Source organism: Megalops cyprinoides, chromosome 21 (assembly GCF_013368585.1).
Source record: "Megalops cyprinoides isolate fMegCyp1 chromosome 21, fMegCyp1.pri, whole genome shotgun sequence".
Taxonomy (NCBI): domain Eukaryota; kingdom Metazoa; phylum Chordata; class Actinopteri; order Elopiformes; family Megalopidae; genus Megalops; species Megalops cyprinoides.
Window position 1 is genome coordinate 19,224,054 of NC_050603.1, and position 18,570 is coordinate 19,242,623.

The 18,570-nt window shown below is 42.8% G+C and overlaps 1 protein-coding gene across 2 annotated transcripts; it reads left to right on the forward strand.

Moving 5' to 3' along the window:
- The first annotated feature begins 1,674 nt into the window (after window positions 1–1,674).
- On the forward strand, window positions 1,675–17,634 carry triqk (triple QxxK/R motif containing). 2 transcript variants are annotated; one of them, XM_036516240.1, is made up of 4 exons: window positions 1,675–1,720; window positions 6,734–6,805; window positions 12,307–12,392; window positions 17,169–17,634. In XM_036516240.1, exons 2-4 carry the CDS (start codon window positions 6,745–6,747, stop codon window positions 17,274–17,276), a joined length of 255 nt encoding a protein of 84 aa, XP_036372133.1. In that variant the 5' UTR covers window positions 1,675–1,720; window positions 6,734–6,744; the 3' UTR covers window positions 17,277–17,634. The 2 variants fall into 2 exon arrangements, with proteins under 2 accessions (XP_036372133.1, XP_036372132.1); XM_036516239.1 differs by lacking the exon at window positions 1,675–1,720 and adding an exon at window positions 2,037–2,117.
- Window positions 17,635–18,570: the final 936 nt, after the last annotated feature.

The following is an 18,570-nucleotide window of genomic DNA, read 5'->3' on the forward strand; positions in this document are numbered from 1 at the left end:
AAAAGAAATGTAAATTACTCCTATTTGGCAAAGGGAAAAAACAGAGAGAGCTGCACAGCTCTCTGGTACCCTTTGGAAATCTCTTGTGTTGCAGCCATTTATGAATTTGCCATTGAGAGATGACATCACCTTGATATAATGCCTGCAGATTAGCTGCAATAAAAGGAATTGCTGAATAATGTACATGCTGACGCCAACAAATAAAGAGGCAAACAACAATTATTTAGAACCATATTTTGTTTGAAATCAAAATGACATTGGCAGAATGAATTGCTGCATTTCAATACATTTAACTGTAATATAATGGTGCATAAAAGTTCAATTGCATTAGTAAAATGTAAATGGCATCAGCTAGGAAACTGCAGAAGTCAGTACATAGTCACCCACTCAACACATGCAAAAATATCCTATTTAACATGGCCAGCATACCATTAGCCTTTTAAATCTTACCCACCCAAATACTTAATTACTTGGGATGTAATGATACCTGCTGATCTTTTGGTTTGGCACGGCAGATATGCCGTCTCAAAAGAAATGCTTGAAAATCATCATTTTTCTCTGCAATTTACAGCTGGAAATACACAGTTGCAGATAAATGTTTTGTTGATCTGCAGTTTGTCAAGGAAAGTGAAATTCATGGCGCGTAACACAGCAAGAGAGTAGCGGAGATGCATTGCAGAAAATGTTTGACAACATTTTTGGCAGGGGCTGATGACTCATGGAGTTCTGTGATGAGCACACAACATTCCTTCTGCTGTAGTTATTGGCTTCTGGTGAGAACAATGTGTGGCTGGCTACTGTTCAGCTAAGGGGAAAACATAACACTGTTCTCTGACATTTTTGTTGCATTAGAGATGCAAACAGCTAAACCTATGGCATTTAAATATAACTAGCAAGCTAGCTATAATATTACAGTGCATATTGCCCAGTGTGACAAGCTAGCTAGTGAATGGTTTGTTTTCATGTTGTCAGAAATAATGCAATAGTTGTAATTAGAATTCTGTTAGCTATATAAAACTATATAAAATGACTATGTTTGTAAGATCTTATCACAGATCTAAACAATGATCACTGCCCCAGTGGATCTTCTGTCTGTGGTGAGGTGGATACCACATCATCATCATCATCATCATCATCATCATCATCATCATCATCATCATTTCTTTTCAGATGTTGCATAAAAATTATAGAATCACTGAAAAATATTTATGGGCCACTATAATTTTGCAAAAAAATATATATCACACTCTGTAAAAATTATGCCTGAGTACATTATTTAATTAAATTTCAAGTTTAGTTCATTTTAAATTGATAAGATTCGTGTCTAGGTTTCTCAATCAGCCAAGTTGAGGCATGTTTAAAACAATTTGCTTGATAGAAACCTTTTAGATTAGACATTCAATATTTTCTTCCTAACTTGAGACAAGTTCCAAAACGTTAACATTGAAATACGTTAATAGTATTAAGTAGCTGGTAAATCGCAATTTTTATCCTTCAGTTTTACCACAAGAAGCACCATATGAGTCCTAAGGAGATGCTCGGTGCTAGGTCATGGACAAACCGGGCGGCAGAAAAAGCAACCTTTTAAAGAGAAGTCAATTGTCAGTTCCACTGCCTCCTGAACTGGGTAGCGGTGGGAGGGGAGTAAGGCGCTGATTGGCTGAGGAGATTCATTGCCCTGTGACCGAATCGGGAAAAAGCAGCGACGTCCTGCACCCTGGTAATACATTTTAAAATACGTTAATTGAAAGTGTTCTACATATGTGCTTTGCGCTATAGGAGCATGCATTTATATGTCTATTACCCGTGCACATTCCTGGAAAAGCCCTGTTTTCTCGCGAAGTAAAATGGAACGACGGCCGGGCAGTAATAAGGAGCGCATGTATCATGTTATTGCGTTCCACCTTTTACCTTCCCATTGGCTAAATGAATACGAACCTTTAGCTGAATGGAGCGCTTGGCTGTCTGTCACCGTAAATGAACTCAAAGGATCAGGAAATGATAATTGGAGACGTGATGTGTTGGCATTTTGGAATAGTGATTGTTCAAAGTACACTACATACGTATCTAGTTAGCGAGTATACATGTCGTATGTCAACACTCGTTCCCGGATACAGGTTAAGTATATTGTTTGTGACATTGTATACGAAACCCAGTGCAACCCCCCACTAATTTGGAAAGGAAAATCTGGGATGAATGGACAATAAAAACAGTTTGCAGGTGGCTTACTATGATACTCGTATGACTTTATTGCATTTTGCATGCAGTCTAGCTCTATCAGCTAACTAATAGCTGTCTAGCTAAATGATCGCCGACATACTGTACGAGAACGCAACAACAATTCGATATAAAACGATTCCCAGGCGTGGGGGGTGTGTCTTGATGTTAAAGTTGTAAAATGTGTTGTTGCATCCACGTAGCTGAACTTGAATGATCACAACTGCAGCTACATAGCAAGTGAAGGCAGTTTCCACGATCTAGCCACAGCATAGACGTTAGGTAGTCCCAGTGAGTAGTTGTTGCTATCCTGTAGTGTAGATGATGTTGTATACCTTTATTCACAGTACGGCTAAGGTGTCTGAAGTGGATTTTACTGCAGTTTGTAATGTTTCGGTCGATGCGTCTCTGCATTTTTATTCTTGGCTTTACTGTGTTCCCCCGAAAACGCAGCAAGCTTGTGTTTAGCTTGTGTTTACATGACAACAAACACAAGCTATTTCATGAATTGGCACCCGTTACTTTGACAAACCTTCAAGTGCAATACAATCACACAGCAAATTACCCCCTCACTCCTTGACCCACTAAAATTGTTCCTCCAGTTCATCAAAGCCAGTGAGGCCTGAAGTTGTGGGTACAGGACAGGACTCAGGATGGGAGTGAGCTGGGCAGCTGACATCCACTGCCCCCCACAAGCTGACACAGAAGCTCGCTAATGCTCCTGGAGTTTGGTGGCCACCAGAGTGTCCACCCTGACCATTCAAAAGACTTCATGAATGGAGCTTGTTCCCTTTACGCTCGACATGCAGCATTAGAAGAGGTGCATTAGGGGAGGTGACTCTGTGATAAGGATGAGTTCTATATTGGGATAAACCCTGACAGTAGGCTCAGACATGAACCTTTACTCATGGAATAGCCCTCCCCTGCTGTGTGAACATTTTGATAATTTTTATCTCTTTTGTCTCCAGATTTAATCTAAGGGCGGTATCCATTTTTGTTTGCTAAGAATAATAAATTTAAGCTTAAAACTCGAGCTTATTTTTTTCTTTTTACTACTCAGATATAATATTTGTTGTTAAATTCAGTCCTACCTTTACCAAAATTCATGAATTTGTGCAAGTGTGGGGAAAAGTATGACTCAGTGTTGGGGCTCAGGATAAACAACAAGGTATGTAGCTGTTAAAGTTGAATCTGGGCCTTAGCTTGAATGGTTACTGTTCTTATCAGTGTTTCAGAATCAGTCTTAGGTGTCATTGGAATGAAGAAGCAGAGCCAAAAAAAGCAGTGAGGATCGTAAGGATTAAGACTTGAAGGTTAAGTTTTCAGCTGTTGGTAGAGATGGCACTAATGACCTTTGGGCAATTATTTATCTGACATTTCTCTGTTAAAATAACACTGCTGCCAAGTGCCAGAGAATAAATAGGTTAAATGCGAACTCCACATCTAGTTCCCTGGATTTAGCAATACATTTAATGTGCCATCTTTAGTGTTTGAGCCTTGGCCTATATCCATAATCAAATAATCTGAGACCTCCAGAGGTTTACTCCATTTTTGAGGCTAGGTTTTCTGTATTGTTGTGGAGCACATGGCCGCTGTAAATGGGATGTACCCATATGGTTAAACATCACATCTCATAGATTAACTTGGTTTGCAGCTGCTCTCGAAAGACCATATAGTTTGAATTGCACTACTGACTAATAAAGGCTTGTGAGACCATGATATAAATAGCACAGTACCTTAATATGCATTCAGCAAAGCTGTGAATATGTATAGAACAAGAGGGGCAAGTTAAGTTTTAATCATTCGGATTATTTTGTTTGTGTGTTTTGCATATGATGTGAATAAGATCCTTCTTTGCTTGCTCTGGAGTGAAAAATGTTCTGGTACTGTAGGAAGCGAGTTGAACATTTTTATTTTTTTGTGCAAGAGGAGTGTGTTTGAGAAGTGGTCTCAAAGGAGAGCATCAATAAACACAACCAGCCCTCTGAACATGCTAATGCAGACCTGCAATTCCCTCTCCGCATCCACCTCAACACTTTATTGAACGTGCCTGCATTTTTATGCTAATCAGTCTTATTAGTTGCAGCTCCTGGTCTCCTGGTGATTGTTCAGGTTTATTTTCCTTAAGACGTCAAAGCGGATCAGGGGGAAGTGTGATCGCTAAATTGTTTGAAACAGCGTAGGCCGGCGAATTTACACATCCAGCCAAAACCACATCTGCCCCCCTTTTGCTCTCTCTTATTTTCTGATATTACGTGAAAGAAACTTGATTGATTGGTGTGCTACTGTAAAGAAGCGGTGTGCACTGTGCATGTAGAAAGCCCAAACTTTTCTCCCACAAGCGCTGTGGCAGTTTTTGATGTTTCGTCTTCTTTTGTTTCAGAATCAAAATCTGAACCTCAAGTGCTCTTAGGACATCACCCACACAGAAGCACATAGACAATCAAGTCAAAATATGCCCAAATTAATTATCTGCTGGTAAAAAAGATGTGCTGTTTGATAGATCCAGGGATGTTAGTTCTCCTTCTGTTTGGCTGTGCCCTTTTTTTTTTAGTTTTTTGAGTTGCTATGGCAATCAATAAGTGAAATTTCATTGCTGGGTAAAGGAATGTGGTGTTAAATGAGACTGAACAGGGGGAGCAAGTGGCTCATGCAGCAGACGTGACTCACATACAAAGCCTGGGAGTTTGTTAGACTCTGATGAGGGAAGAAATAATGGTACTGGGCAAAGCAGGGGTGAAGGAACAAGAACATTTTGAAACTCGTTTTTCACCCCAAAACCTTCTGTGTTGTGGAGAGCCCACATTACTGCGGGTGGATTATTGGCCGTTTCACTCCTATCTGGCCATGACTTGATAAACCCTTTAGTGTATAAAGATACATGTGTGAAATAATAAGTGAGACCATCAGAAAACAATGGGAACCACTGTTCTAACCTAATATGTAATTTATTCCTCTATATAGGGTAGGTAGAGCTGGCTGCTGTAATGTATTTCACAGTGAGCTTGTAAGTGAGATATTTACAATGTGCATGCATGCCTGTGGCTGGATGTATCCAGGCCATCTGTATGCCTCTGGCTGGATGCAGTAGGCCTATATCCATTGCAAATGTGAACCTGTGCTTGCATATAGGATCTGCAGATGGAGGATATAAGGTAAATATGTGGATTGTAAGATTCCAAGTGGCCATAACAGTGCTCTCGTGTGCAGGCTAAATTTAATACTTGTTTTCCCCAAGTGTTAGAAACACAATTGCAACTGGCCCTGATAGATCACATTACATGTGTCTCATGTATCTATTACCATATTTTCCTCCCAGTATATTTTGTTATAAAATCAGGACTTGGCAGTATTCATATGCATTAAAGCTGGCCCACAAAATACAGTCCCCTGCCTTATTTCACCTGTAATACATGGTAGCGCTAGCGCAAAAGTTTATTGTATGTGCAAGTGCGGCGTTATGGGCGATGGCAGTTTGTGTGGATGTTGAACCACAATCAGTCTTTCAGGGAATATGGCCCTGAGAGGCAGAGTGAGGAGCTCAGTTGTTTTCTCTGAACGAGTAGGGCCACATCGGTCAACAGCTGTGGTATCGAATGTGGTAATGTCCGTAGCAGGTCCAGTCTCCTCAGCTTGACGGCATTGAAGCCGGAGGTTTTGTGGCAATAGTGTCACACTCCTCATGGCAACAGTTTCAGCTTGTTTGTCAGAACATTTTCGATAATGGGACACCACGTTAAAGCTGTTTACTGAATGAATTTGCGAATGCGGTGTCACTCCACACACCTTTCAGAATGATTCACCTGCTTTGATTTAATGTTGCTGCTGTAATTATGTAAGAGATTTAGTACAGCCTTATCTTACGCAAGATAAGTGTTGCCTATGACACAATGCTTTTTAAAAATAAAATTCTTATTTGGACTAACCTTTTATTCTTGAGGGGTATTTTCAATGCTCGAATAATTCTCTGTACTGTGTGCCTACACCTACTCCTAGAAAAAACTAGAAGCCTGAATTTTTCACTGATTAGAGTTAAGACTAAAGAAAAAGGGAGTGGAAGAAAGAGAACATCTTCCTTTCCATCTTCCTTCCTTCCTATCTTTATGGTCCCATTTAGCAGTGTTGTAACACAAACGATGCATAGTGTATGATGGGTACTGTATTAGTGAACGCTTAAGGAGTTCTGTAGAGTGGTATTATTTTTGTTATCATTGTAGTACATTTTTTTGTAGAGGAAGCAGACAAATGCCTTCACCCCCCACCCCCACTGGAGTGGAACACATTCTGCATTGATTCACTACATACAAATAACCAATTCCAGATTAGTTCCTGGACTTTTCCCATGCACTTTAAGGTTCTGTCAGTAGCTAGTTTGAATAGACTTACAATAAAACCTTGCCTTGACAGCCTTAAAAAATGAATGCTTTAAAAGAAAAAGGCAGATATAGCCGTGCCCTGTAGTTATTTTCTCTTTTCAGCGTGCATTTAATTCATTATTTTCCTTTTTTCCACACAGTGGCAGAAAGAATGGGGAAGAAAGATGCCTGTGCTTCAAGGTTGCCGGTCGATCAGTACCGTAAACAGATCGGTGAGTTTCTGGCTCGCGCCGGACAGTCCCTTCCCAGAGGTGTGAGATCGCGTTTTGTGAATTTCCTCCTCACCAGCCGCCTTCGCCCAAAGCCGCCCTGGGTGGTGGCAGATCGGTTCCCGCTGAGCCTGAACCCTGCGGGCCTGTTGCACAGTAGGACGTGTAGCGATCCATGGTGTTGGGCATCGACCGTAATGAGAAAAGTAACACCCACAGTAGGCACACACATTCTGCTAGCTTGTTGAAAATTTGCTGCCCTGTATAGGAACTTGCACACGGTTTCTATTGAATAGCCTCAATATGTTGCTAAATGAATGGTAATGGGCATTGCTGTGGTGGGCTGTGGTAACAGTACTCTGATAGCCAGTTTCCTGTCAGTTTGTGTCCACTGGAAGGTTTTCCTGTGATGATTTTCAATGTATGCATTTATTATTCGTGACATCATTTCAGAGGCCAAATCCTACACCTTATACAAATTACATGCAAATTACATGCGGAATCTGCGTTGTCGATCTGCAGAAGTCTTTTTTTCTTTTCAACACTCTGAATGCAAAGTCATTCTGCAGTGATAAAGCATTAGACCACAGACCTACTGTAAAGCCTACTCTGCAGATTTTTGATTCTGTCTGAGCGTGGAACATAACAAGCTAACCCCTTTCCGGATGTATCACATTTGTTTCCTCTGTTGATTTTTTTTTTTTATCAATTCAAAACTAACAAAAGCTCGCATGCTATTGGGCTCCTCGTGTCTTGTCTTTCTTCCTCATGCGTTTATCCATGAAAGGAACCATTATCATCCGAATTTAGCGGACCGCTGTTTAACAAAAACGTACCAAAAATAGCGCGAAGCGGCTCAATAGATGGGAGAAGAATACAAACAACAATTTGAAATCATAATTGGACGGTAATTTCTTTCCCGTCGCGCCTCTGTTTATGAGAGAGCCTTTGTGGTGTCGGGTGCCCATCGCGAGGCCACTGTTGACACAAGATCCTTAAACGCTATCATTACGGTCCGTAATTGGCCTCAGCGAGCCATTGCGTTGCTAGAGGCCGAGTGTTTTCCGCGCAGCCACTCTTCTCGAATTATGATTACTGTCGCAATTCGTGTGACACAATTACCTGCCCCGACAGGGGGAAAAAAAAAAAGCGAGGACGTCGCGAGAAGAAAAAAAAAACGCCGAAGCCAGTTTCCTCCGGTGTGCCGTGTTGGGGCGTATTTCATTTCCACGGTGGCGAAGGCTTGACATGGCGTAAAACGCGAGGCACAAATCGCTCTCATGTGCTGTGAAATAGCCCTGGCTCCTCTTCGCCGGTGGCAGATGTCAACAGTCTGCGCTCTGTACTCGGGGCTTGATGGTTTAATGGGGCCGGTTGACCCAGACAACACAGGCGCATAACTGTCAACAGGACTGTCAGAGTGTTACCCGGCACCCCCTGGGTGCGCAGCTTAGCTGAGGCAGTCCTCCCGATTCATGGAGACTTCTGCTACTTCTTTATAAAAAAATAATTATTGTCGTAATGCTTGAGAACATTTACCGTGCAGCATGTGGGGGGACAGCGGGGGGGGGGGGGGGGTGGGTTGGGTGAACTCTCTGTCTCTCTGCATTTCTCTGCGACAAAAGCAGAGCAGTAGACAGCGCAGTGAAATAGACCTTTAGGCAGGACTCGCTACATGCGAGACACCTTACTTTGTTTACCGCCTGAGAGCCTTCAGAACAGCGGCGCCTCGAATGCCGGTTTCCCTCCCCTTTCCAACTGTGACCTAATTGCTGGATGGTACACGTAAATTGCGTGCCTTTTCTCTTGCCAAGCAATACCGACATGAGTGACGCTCCTCACTTTCCTCGCCAGAATAAGCAGAATAATTACCAAATGTGTTCTGGGGAGTAAAGATTAAACGTGTTCCAACAGCACCCCCATCCCCCCCCCCCCCCCCCCCTTTCCCCCTAACCCTCCTAATCAAAGGCAATTTGCAGACAACCAAACGGCAATAAAAAGAAAACAAGGTATGGCAAAAACAGATGTAAGAGAGTCCATTTGTAGGTGAAAAGACGGCTCTTTTGAAGGGAAATCGGCGGTACCTTTGCTGAAAGACATGCTCGGCCCCATGGGAAGTTTCTCTGCATGCCCCAGTCTGATAACATAATGTTCTCAGAAGCTTGGCATTGTGCTGCCTGGAAAAAAAATAGCGGCGCATTCACTTTCAAAGATGGTCCTCCACCACGGGAAGATAATGACGGTAGGTACACCAAAGTGATGCTAATAAATAAATATTGTCTCTAAAGCTCCCCCTCAGTAAAGGAAGCTAGCTACCCAAGTGTAAATAAGCAGACAGAGGTTTAGAAATTTAAGGCGAACAAATGCACTGAACAAAATGTCTCTCAGGACTCGATATGCACCTGATACGACGAAAAGGAAGAAAACCTTGCTTTATTAACTATTTATTAATCTACTTTGATTAATGAGTTTATTTTGGCAACAATTAACAATTAATTCCGAACAGATGGCTCAATCAGGTTTTTTTTGTAATTACACCTCAACAGGAAGTTTGTTGAAAAGTATGACACACCTAATCTCTCCCCGTTGGCTTTGTACAAAACGAGTCTTGCCGACTACACACTATCATCACACGTTAGCGATGTACTGCTTCTAGTAGATCACGTGAAACTGACACTCATGGTGCGTTACAGGCCCCCAGCTGCTTCTCCAAACGTGGAATATCAGATTTTTTTTTTTCACTTGGAGCCTCTTTGATGTTTCTCCTGTTGTGAGGATGCCCAGCTCTGAAATGTGCGAGATGTATTTCAGCAGCGTTCGGCCGGCCCACAAGCTGCAGATACCATCTTCTGTGTATTGTGCGTGGTTTAACTTTCGTGCCTTGGATTCCTGGTCTCCTCTCAGTGTGTACTATTGGGACTTTGTAGTATTGCTTATTACATAGATAAGACCTTTAACCAAACACCTAATGAAAAAAATACAAACCCACAGCAGATGGACCGTAAGTAATCTGTTGGTGATACGGGGGATGAAATTGCATCAAAAATAACTAAACTGATAGCATGGGCAGTGTTGTTACTTTGTTTGTGCTACCAAAACCATCTGCTCTAGTTTTGTCATTTTCGATTAGTGGGTGGGTCAGAGCTGTGATGTAATCTCCCCCCAGGCCTCTATTAAGAGATTAGCGAAGGAGTCCAAGTTTTGATCCAGTTAGTTTTTAGTTTAAGATGGTATCAAACCTGAAAATATTATGACTACATTATGTGTTGAGCTCCATTCCTGCAGAGTGTGGCTATATCCGGCCCTCTAATCCCAAAACAGGACCTACGCTAATCTTGCCGTTTGATTTAAAAAGGGCTCTCTTGGTGATATGATGGGATGGGGTTTGTAGAACATGAAACAAACCATCACTACATGCATCTTGGTGAGAGGAAGCTTGAAAGATTTGTTCTCAGACATTTCCCCCTGCAAAATTCCAGCGAATCGTAATTTGACATCAAATGAACAAAATTAATTCTGGGGTTCCCAGCCCTCCCTGCATTAATTGCACCTTATGGCAGAGGAGCCCTTAACGTACGAGGGGGCTGACTGTCTTTCAGCTTTGACTGCAAGCGTGCGCTCCTTCTGCCCCTCGAGGGGAATGGAAAAGGACATTTTCTTCTCTCTCTCTCTCTGCAAATGAGGCTTAATTAGGCAGGAGTCGCACTTGAAATTGCCCCTCCGTGTCAACAGCACTCTGGGAGAGCGGGAGCCTGACCCTCGGTGTGGCAGTGCCGCCAAGGACACCTTCTCCGCCCACGGCAAGCTGTTGCCATCGCTCCCCGGTTTCTGTTGCCGCCGGTCTTTAATTAGGCAGAGATTCTCTCCCCTGCTCTGCCAGGTGGACAGCTCGCCTCTGTAGGGTCCCTCCAGCGAGACGGCCGCGCTCAGAGCCGACGCGCACAGGTGAACAAGGCACTGCTGCGGGGGTGCTCTGCGGCTGCTGTGCAGTCTGTGCGTGTGTGTGTGTGTGTGTGTCTGTGTGTCTGTGTCTGTGTGTGTGTGTCTGTGTGTGTGTGTGTGTGTGCATGTGTAAACGTTTCTGTTCTGTGCAAGTTGATGCACATACATGCATGTGAATATGTGAAGTTTACATGTAGTGTTTCCTCATCAGCACTGCAGTACATGTCTGTCTCTCAGCTCAATCTGACCACAGCCACCCTCACAGGTAATTGCAGGTATTGAAGTGAATTCTAATGCATGAAAAAGAATTGTCTCCTATGGTTGCTATCAATCATGGCTTCTGCCTCCACTTGAGCCTGAACTCGATCCCGTGCGAATGCAAGCTGCAGTCTGTAAAGCCCACATCAGTACACACTGTCTAGCTGGCCTTAGCTGTTCTCATATAGAAAAATCTAATGTTTCTCTGAAAATGTCCACAGTTCCATCACTGTATGCTGTTTATGGAGACACACGCAGGAAAGGTAAACAGTCTAAGCAGTGCTTGCAGGTAATGCCATGATTTAAGGAGATTAGGCTGTCTGACAGTTCATTTATCTACAAGGCTTCTGTAGTCATTTTGGGCAAATATCAATTCATGTTTCCCCCTTTATGTTGCGATTGTAATCCAGTTGTGTTTTATCATACGGGTTCTTCTGTTAATAGAAGGCTGGCGGAGCGCATGTTTTTAGTACTAAAAATTCCACAAGAAAAGGGGAGGAGGTTCAGTCAATGTGTCTGTACTCAGCAGGCATTATCAGGTGAGCTTTTAAAGGGAGACAGTGCAAGGACGGAAAGAGTCTGCTTTTTTTTTTTTTTTTTTTAAATCTGTCTGTCTTTGGCACTGTCCAGATTAATCCCTGACTGCTGAATGAATGTTGCCCAGTTGCACGATTGCATTAAAAGCCAGACCTGATGGTGCATTCTGTCCTCACACGCCTACTTCTCGCATCTCTTGGTATACAGGGTGATAAATTATATGTTACATCACACAACATATGCCTTCAGCAAGCATTCAGAAGGGAAAGTAACGTGATGACCACACGGTTGGACTGCAGTGTGAACATTAAGTTGTTTGATGCTAGTCTAAAAATGGCTGGCCCTTTAAACTCAGTAAACGCATGGTTCAATAAATAAAACAAAAGAGTGAACAGAACCTGTTAACATGTCTGTAGGTTTAAGGAAATGGATCACCTAATTATGCATTGTCAACAAACAGTGATGACCAAAGGTCTTAATGTGACCTAGACTGCAGGGACAGAAGTTTCTGAAGTCTTGCAGTATGTGTGGGCTTCTGTTTAATTCAGCAGGCAGCACTGTATGTCACTGTGAATCAATGATCCCTAACACCAATACTGAGGATGCACACAATGTATTGGAAAGAAAAATAAACAGCCTTATGGATTTTTATGCTTAAAATGCAAAGCCCTTAATTAAGTCAGAAAAGCTTTGTTCAGATCAGGATTGCTGTTCTGATCTGGGTCAGGAGAAAACGGCTTCGTCTTCAACTGATTATTGTCTTTCAGGAAAACAAGATTACAAGAAAACCAAATCTGCTCTAAGAGCGACGAGATTAAAGGCGGAGGCGAAGCGGAGTGCTCCGGGAATTCGGGTAGGTGGCGGCTTCATTCCCCCTTCATTAGCTTTCCAGACACCCGCATTCCGTCCCAAAAGATAAACCCCTTCTCAGAATATGGATCGCTGCGAGATATTGTTTGCCTAGTTTCGGAGACCTGCGAGGAATTCTGACAGCTCACAAGATCTCGAGCTCTGTCACTCAGAATCACTAATGGTTTAAGGGGGACAAACAAGTGAAGTACAACACCCCCCCCCCCCACCCCCCCACCCCGGACACACACATACCACCTCCCATATTGACTTTTTTAATTGTCATCTGGTTCGGTTTTTCAATAAAATTGCGATTTTCCATCCATACCTCCCGGGTAGGTTCGCACACACCATAGCGGAGTATCTGTCTGTTTTCTGAGATATTTTTTTTTTCTGAAGCTCTGTTTTTTGGCTGGTGATGTGGTGCACTGTAGAGATGGTACCCGTTGCCACGGTTCTTGGTGTTACGGAGACAGATCAGGAAGTGCCGCAGGATGACTGGGCAGCCGGTCCGAGGTGTGAGCTTGCAGCATCTGGCTGCTGCAGTCCCATAGGCCCGGAGTCAGTGTAACTGCAGTGCGCTGTGTCCTTATCTCAGAATAATGACTTACACCCAGCGTTTCTTTTTCATTTATAATGCAACACTCTGGGTTCTACAGTCCCTGAAATGGACACAAAATGCTATGTGATGTTGTGTGATAGCAAAAAGTATACACAAATTTAAGGACAAAGCAGGTTGCCGCTACACCGAATCTGAGCGAGAGTCTGGTTTAAATAGAAAGCAACAATCAATGTTAACGATTTGTCAAAATGCAGAAAAAATTTAATCATGCAGTTTTTTTAAATACCAGGGTTTCATTTATGCATTACTTTAATCCAATTAAATAGGCCTGTGCCATGAATTATGTATTAGAGAAAAAGGATTTTTAAAGATTGATTTAAATACACTTTTGGGACCATGCATAGAATGTATGAAACTGTAATTTGACCTCCCATATTAAATAATCAAGGGACTGGTTTTGAAGATAGAAAATCTAACCTAGAAGAGTTTTGCCCTGTTTTTAACTTAGCAATATGCACATAAAGCAGTGTTCAACTTTCAGTGAACTTCCACATAAATATTCAGGCATGTCCTGACTATATGTCAGAGCTCTGACTTCCTTAAAACTGAATATTTTGGAAACTTGTTTCTCTTTTACCGTAGTTTTACTGTGTTTTCACATAGGCTGTTTACAGCAAGTGCCCTGAGAGAGAGACTGTGCCATAAAAAATAAAATATAAATGTGCCATAAATCTATAAAATATAAAAATGAAAAATAAAATGTATTTTATAACCATTGAAATATTTCATCAGTTCAGCTGATGGGACAATTCAGATATCATATCAATCCAAACTATAATGAGTAACTCTGCCTCATTGATGGAAAATGCGGATTCCATTACTCAAAGAGAAATTTTAACAACAGACAGACCAGTGTAAAGCAGATGATTCTGGACTACGTTCAACAGCCTTGTTTCTTTTTAATGTCTGCTTTGACACCATAAGGTTGTGGGTTCAAACTCCAGCTGAGCCCTACCAAAGGCTTTAAAATGCTACCCATCTGTTTGGCTGTAGTGTTTCAGAGATGGAGGAGTGGGGTTGCAGTGGGGTCAGTGATCTGAGCAAAGAGGAATTACTCTAGGGCCCGAGGCACGACCTGCCACAGCTGCCGTATGGGAAGACCACAGAAATGAACCGGGAAAGATCAGCCCAGAAGGCACAAGCAGGAAATGATCAGCCCAGAAGGCATGAGCAGGGAAAGATCAGCATTGAGGCAGCATCTACATCCCTGACTCTGGGTTTCTCTGGCCGCTTTTCCCCGCCAGCCAGCATTGCTGTGGTTACATCGGCCGCATCTGATGCTTGATGCTCCCAAGATCGCCGGCCGCGATTCGCCCGCCCGTGTCTGATTGCCGAGACGGACGGCGCGAACTAGGCCAGACCCCCCTCTCCTCCGGGGGCCTCCACACAGCTGCAGCCGGTGTCTCCAAAGGGGCTGGCTCGTCCCGCGGCCAGCGTGCCAGGGGCGCGCAGGCTGGCAGAGCTTTGCCGAGAGTGACCATTTGGTGCCGCGGGCCTCGGCGGGACGAGGCAGACGCGGCGCGGCTCCCGCCACCTGCCGCGGGGCTCGCTCCGCTCCCCGCCGCACCCTTCAGCAAATGGTACAGTCTGGCACGGCCGAGAGGGAGCTGGCTGCTGGAGGAGCTCGGCTCTTCGGCGGCTCTATAAAAAGCCCCTCCAGTGGATGCGGTGCTTTCAGAAAGCACCTCGGGTGGTTCTGTGAGAACAAATCTCTCTTTAAATAAAGGGGTTTGGTAATAAGCATTTATAAACCAGACTTGAAAAGGCCATTGAATGCGTTTGTGTGCTGGGTACTTCAAATTGAACCCTTTCTCAGGGGTGTACATTAAAATACGTATTTACTTCAAACTTCAAATTAGTTTTACTCTCAAACTGGAAATAAATGTCGAATGACATTTGTAAGATAAGCTGTTCTTTGCAGGGAACTCTTTTAGGTGACCTCAAAGGAATTAGAAGGGTAGGTGTATATAGGCAAACATTCTGTTAGAAATATATAAAAACTGATTTGGACAAGAATGTAAGTATATATATATATGAACTTTGCCCTCATTGTGAAACTAAGTGTTTGTACAGTTGCAGCTGTGCATTATATTAGGGTGGGATAAGAAGACCCCAGCTCATCATCTGACCATCTGTGATCTGTAGTGTGTTAATCCCCAGTCACAAGTCTGCAGTTTACATACTTTTATTGCCCGTGTATGGGGATATACTGCCTTATACTCCTTACGTTCACTAGGAACTGCACCATGGGAAATATACATGACCCAAATGAAACACAATAGGGCATCAAGAAAACATGAAGCCATCTGAGTGATGTGGAAGAACCATTTGGAAAACAGAGAAGGTCTAAAACAGAGCTGTTCTGCCTTTGATTAGCATAGTTGCCCTGTTGTGGTATAGGAAAGACCTAGGTAAGGTAAGAAAACGTTTAAGACGTAACACTTGTATGTGGTGCATGATGTAAAATAATAAGCACTGTACTGTTGTGAGAAATGGTGAATGGTTGGAACAGAGGAGGCTGATGAGGAGAAAGTTGAGTGTTGAGCGCTTTGGCTCTTTGCCAGTAGATCAGAACCCTGCTTCCAACATCTAGCAGCAGCAGCTGCTGAGAAATCCTGCAATATATTTGGCTTTTGTGCCGTTTTCCACTGGAATGTGGAAAAAGGAGGAACCCGTGGCTCTCCCTGTGATCCATTGTGGCTTCACAGAGCATTATAACCAAATAATCTAATTATAGTGGAGTAGCAGTGTGGCACAACAGATAAGGTTATAGGTTCAAACCCTAGGAAGAGCACTGCTATTGCACCCTTGGGTTGGTGCTTGACCTGAATTGCCTCACAGAAAAAAAATGTAATGAAGGGTTTGAATTAATGTACTTTAAATCTCTGTCCTTTGGAGATTCTGTAATGTTGCCTTTATTGTTAAAGTGATTAGATCATAGAAAAGCTCACCATAAGTGATTAGATCCAGGACGTTCTTTTATGTTAATGTTTCTTACAAATATAGTAAAAATAATAATTATTACTAATAATTATTATAACAACAACAGCAATAATAATAATAATAATAATTTGAACAAATACATTAAAAGGTTATGTTGACATATGTCTGAGGCAAATAACTAGTTGAATTAAATCAGGTTGCTTTTGGCAGGGAACAGATAAGTCTTGACGAAGGAAAAAAAATACAATCACCGTGCAAAGAGATAGCATTTCTCCACACAAGCTAAATAGAAAAGTAAATCATTTCCAGCCTCTGGTAATATATAAAACTAAAGTGCATGAAATGTAAAAGTTTTCCAATTAATGGGGACTTAAGCTGTTTGCAGCCTGCTTGGAACAAGATAAATGCAGCGGCCAGTGTTTGTTAATAAGGATGTACATGCTGATGACTGCCGCGGAAGCTTGTACACAGATAGTCATGGCCGTCGTGCTGGGTTTTAATAGCCCCCTTCAATTTATCTGCCGGAATTATTAGCTTGTGTTTGTTGTGAAGCTTATCTCTGTGCTTTAAGCCCAGGGAAGAATTTCTCTGTGCCGTTTGATGTGCAAGTGCACTGATTTCATTGCCGAGTTTCACTCTCTCTCTCCCTCTCAAGTTCTCTCTCTCTCGTTCTCCCCTATGCTTTCCAGTGTTTACTCTGTACCACTCTTGGCTACAAGAACTTAATGTCAGAGTTTTGTGGGGAAAAAAATTAAGAATAAGAATTAGAAACAATGTATTAAGGTACTTTATTATAATATCAGTCATTGAGTGGTTGCAGCTCAAGTGATTTAAAAAGTTAATATAAGTACGTGAACTCACCTACCCTTCCCCACATGAGTTTGAACAAAATTGCAAGTTAAAAAGTTCAGTTTTGTCGATGTTATGTCATTGTGGTTTTGCCAGTTTGAAACAAAAGGTTATGTAATGTGGTAAGATTCATGACATTATCATTTGCATTATCAGCATGAGGTTAATTTAAAAGGCACATTGAGAGAACCTTCACTTACTTCTCTAAAAGCTTTCAAAATCAATGACCCATACACATAATACACATCTGAAGAAAGGAAATGAGAGAATCAGGTGGCAGAACCATGGAAAAGTACTTTGTAGTAGAATAAAATGATTGATGGGTAAATCAGGAGTTCACATGCTCTGGTCTCTTCTTGCTGGCAGGACACCATCCTGGTCATCGTCGCCGTCCTTGTCTTCCTGCTCAGCGTGTACGCCTTCTTCTACCTCAACCTGAGCACCGAACTGGATCTGGACGTGGACGTGGACTAGAGGGGCCCGCTTCCTGGTGAGGCCCTGCCGGGGAGGGACAGCGTGGGCGCCGGGGGGTGGAAGACCCCGCCCCCCCCCCCCCACCGACTCCTTCTCCTTCACACCGCTTCGCTCTGCGCTGCTTGTATTCCACATTCCAAGGTGTTCCCATGATGCTCCACACTGCGTAGCGGGAGCATCTGCGAGCGTCTGCTTTAAAACGTGAGACCGCTCTGTCAGTGCGTGAGAGACACTGGACGTATTGCCTTGCTAAGGATGGCCCTTGGGAGATTATCACGCCTCTATAAACTTCTGCTTCAAGCCTTTCTGTTGTTGCTGTAATCATTTTCCCTTTGTGTGGAATTGTGTCTTTTTTGGTTTCTTGTATTTCTTTTAGTTTTTGTTTGCTTTTTTTTTCATTTATTCAAGTCTTAAGCTCTCTTCAGGGTGTAATGCGAGGAGACTGCAGGCTGTAAACATAACAAGGCGATTGATAACAGCACGTCAGCTGGATGAGTGGTAAAGAATGGACCCGATCCAGGAACGTCATTGTCCTTCCTTTTTCACTGCCAAAACCCGGTTGCAGGAGGAGCGTTTATGAGAGATCATTATTGTGGAATCATGCTGTTCTTTTTCCTGACTAATAGCAATATGTAAATCTCTTGACAGAGAGGTAGTCTCTCTCTCCCCCCCCATACACTGCATTCCACAGCAAAGGCCTCTGCTTACATTTTCAGGGATCATGATTCAGGGGATTAGAGGTGTAATTCTGCTCCTGATTGAGCGCGTGCCCAGAATACAAAACCACACATTTCACCCGTTTCAGAGTGGACCCAGTGTCGCCGCCACGGATATGATCGGCCTGCGGCTTCGAAAGGAAGAAAAGAAAGAGAAGAACATGATGCACTAGCTGTTACTGTGTTGTATGTTTTTATAAAAAAAGACCATATGAAAATGGAATGAAGGACTAATCATTTTGACCTCTTTTGACGTTTTTGTTCATTTTTCTAACCCTATAAAGAATAAAAATGATGAATACAAAGGATTCCTGGCCCCAATGTTACAATGGCAACTAAAGAGGTTCTCATATTTTCATAAGGGTTGTGAAGATGCTGACTGAGATTACAGCCAGTGTCAGGAGAATTTTCTTTCTCTGTTGTCTTTCGATGTTTACTGGACCGAATGCAAACATAATTACTTATTTCATTCTGGACAGTGTTGTTTTAAAATCCACTGCAGGAGCGGATGTCTTTGCATGCAGATTAGCCAGTGCTCAAGCCTACAACAATATATAGAGATAGAAACATCCATCACT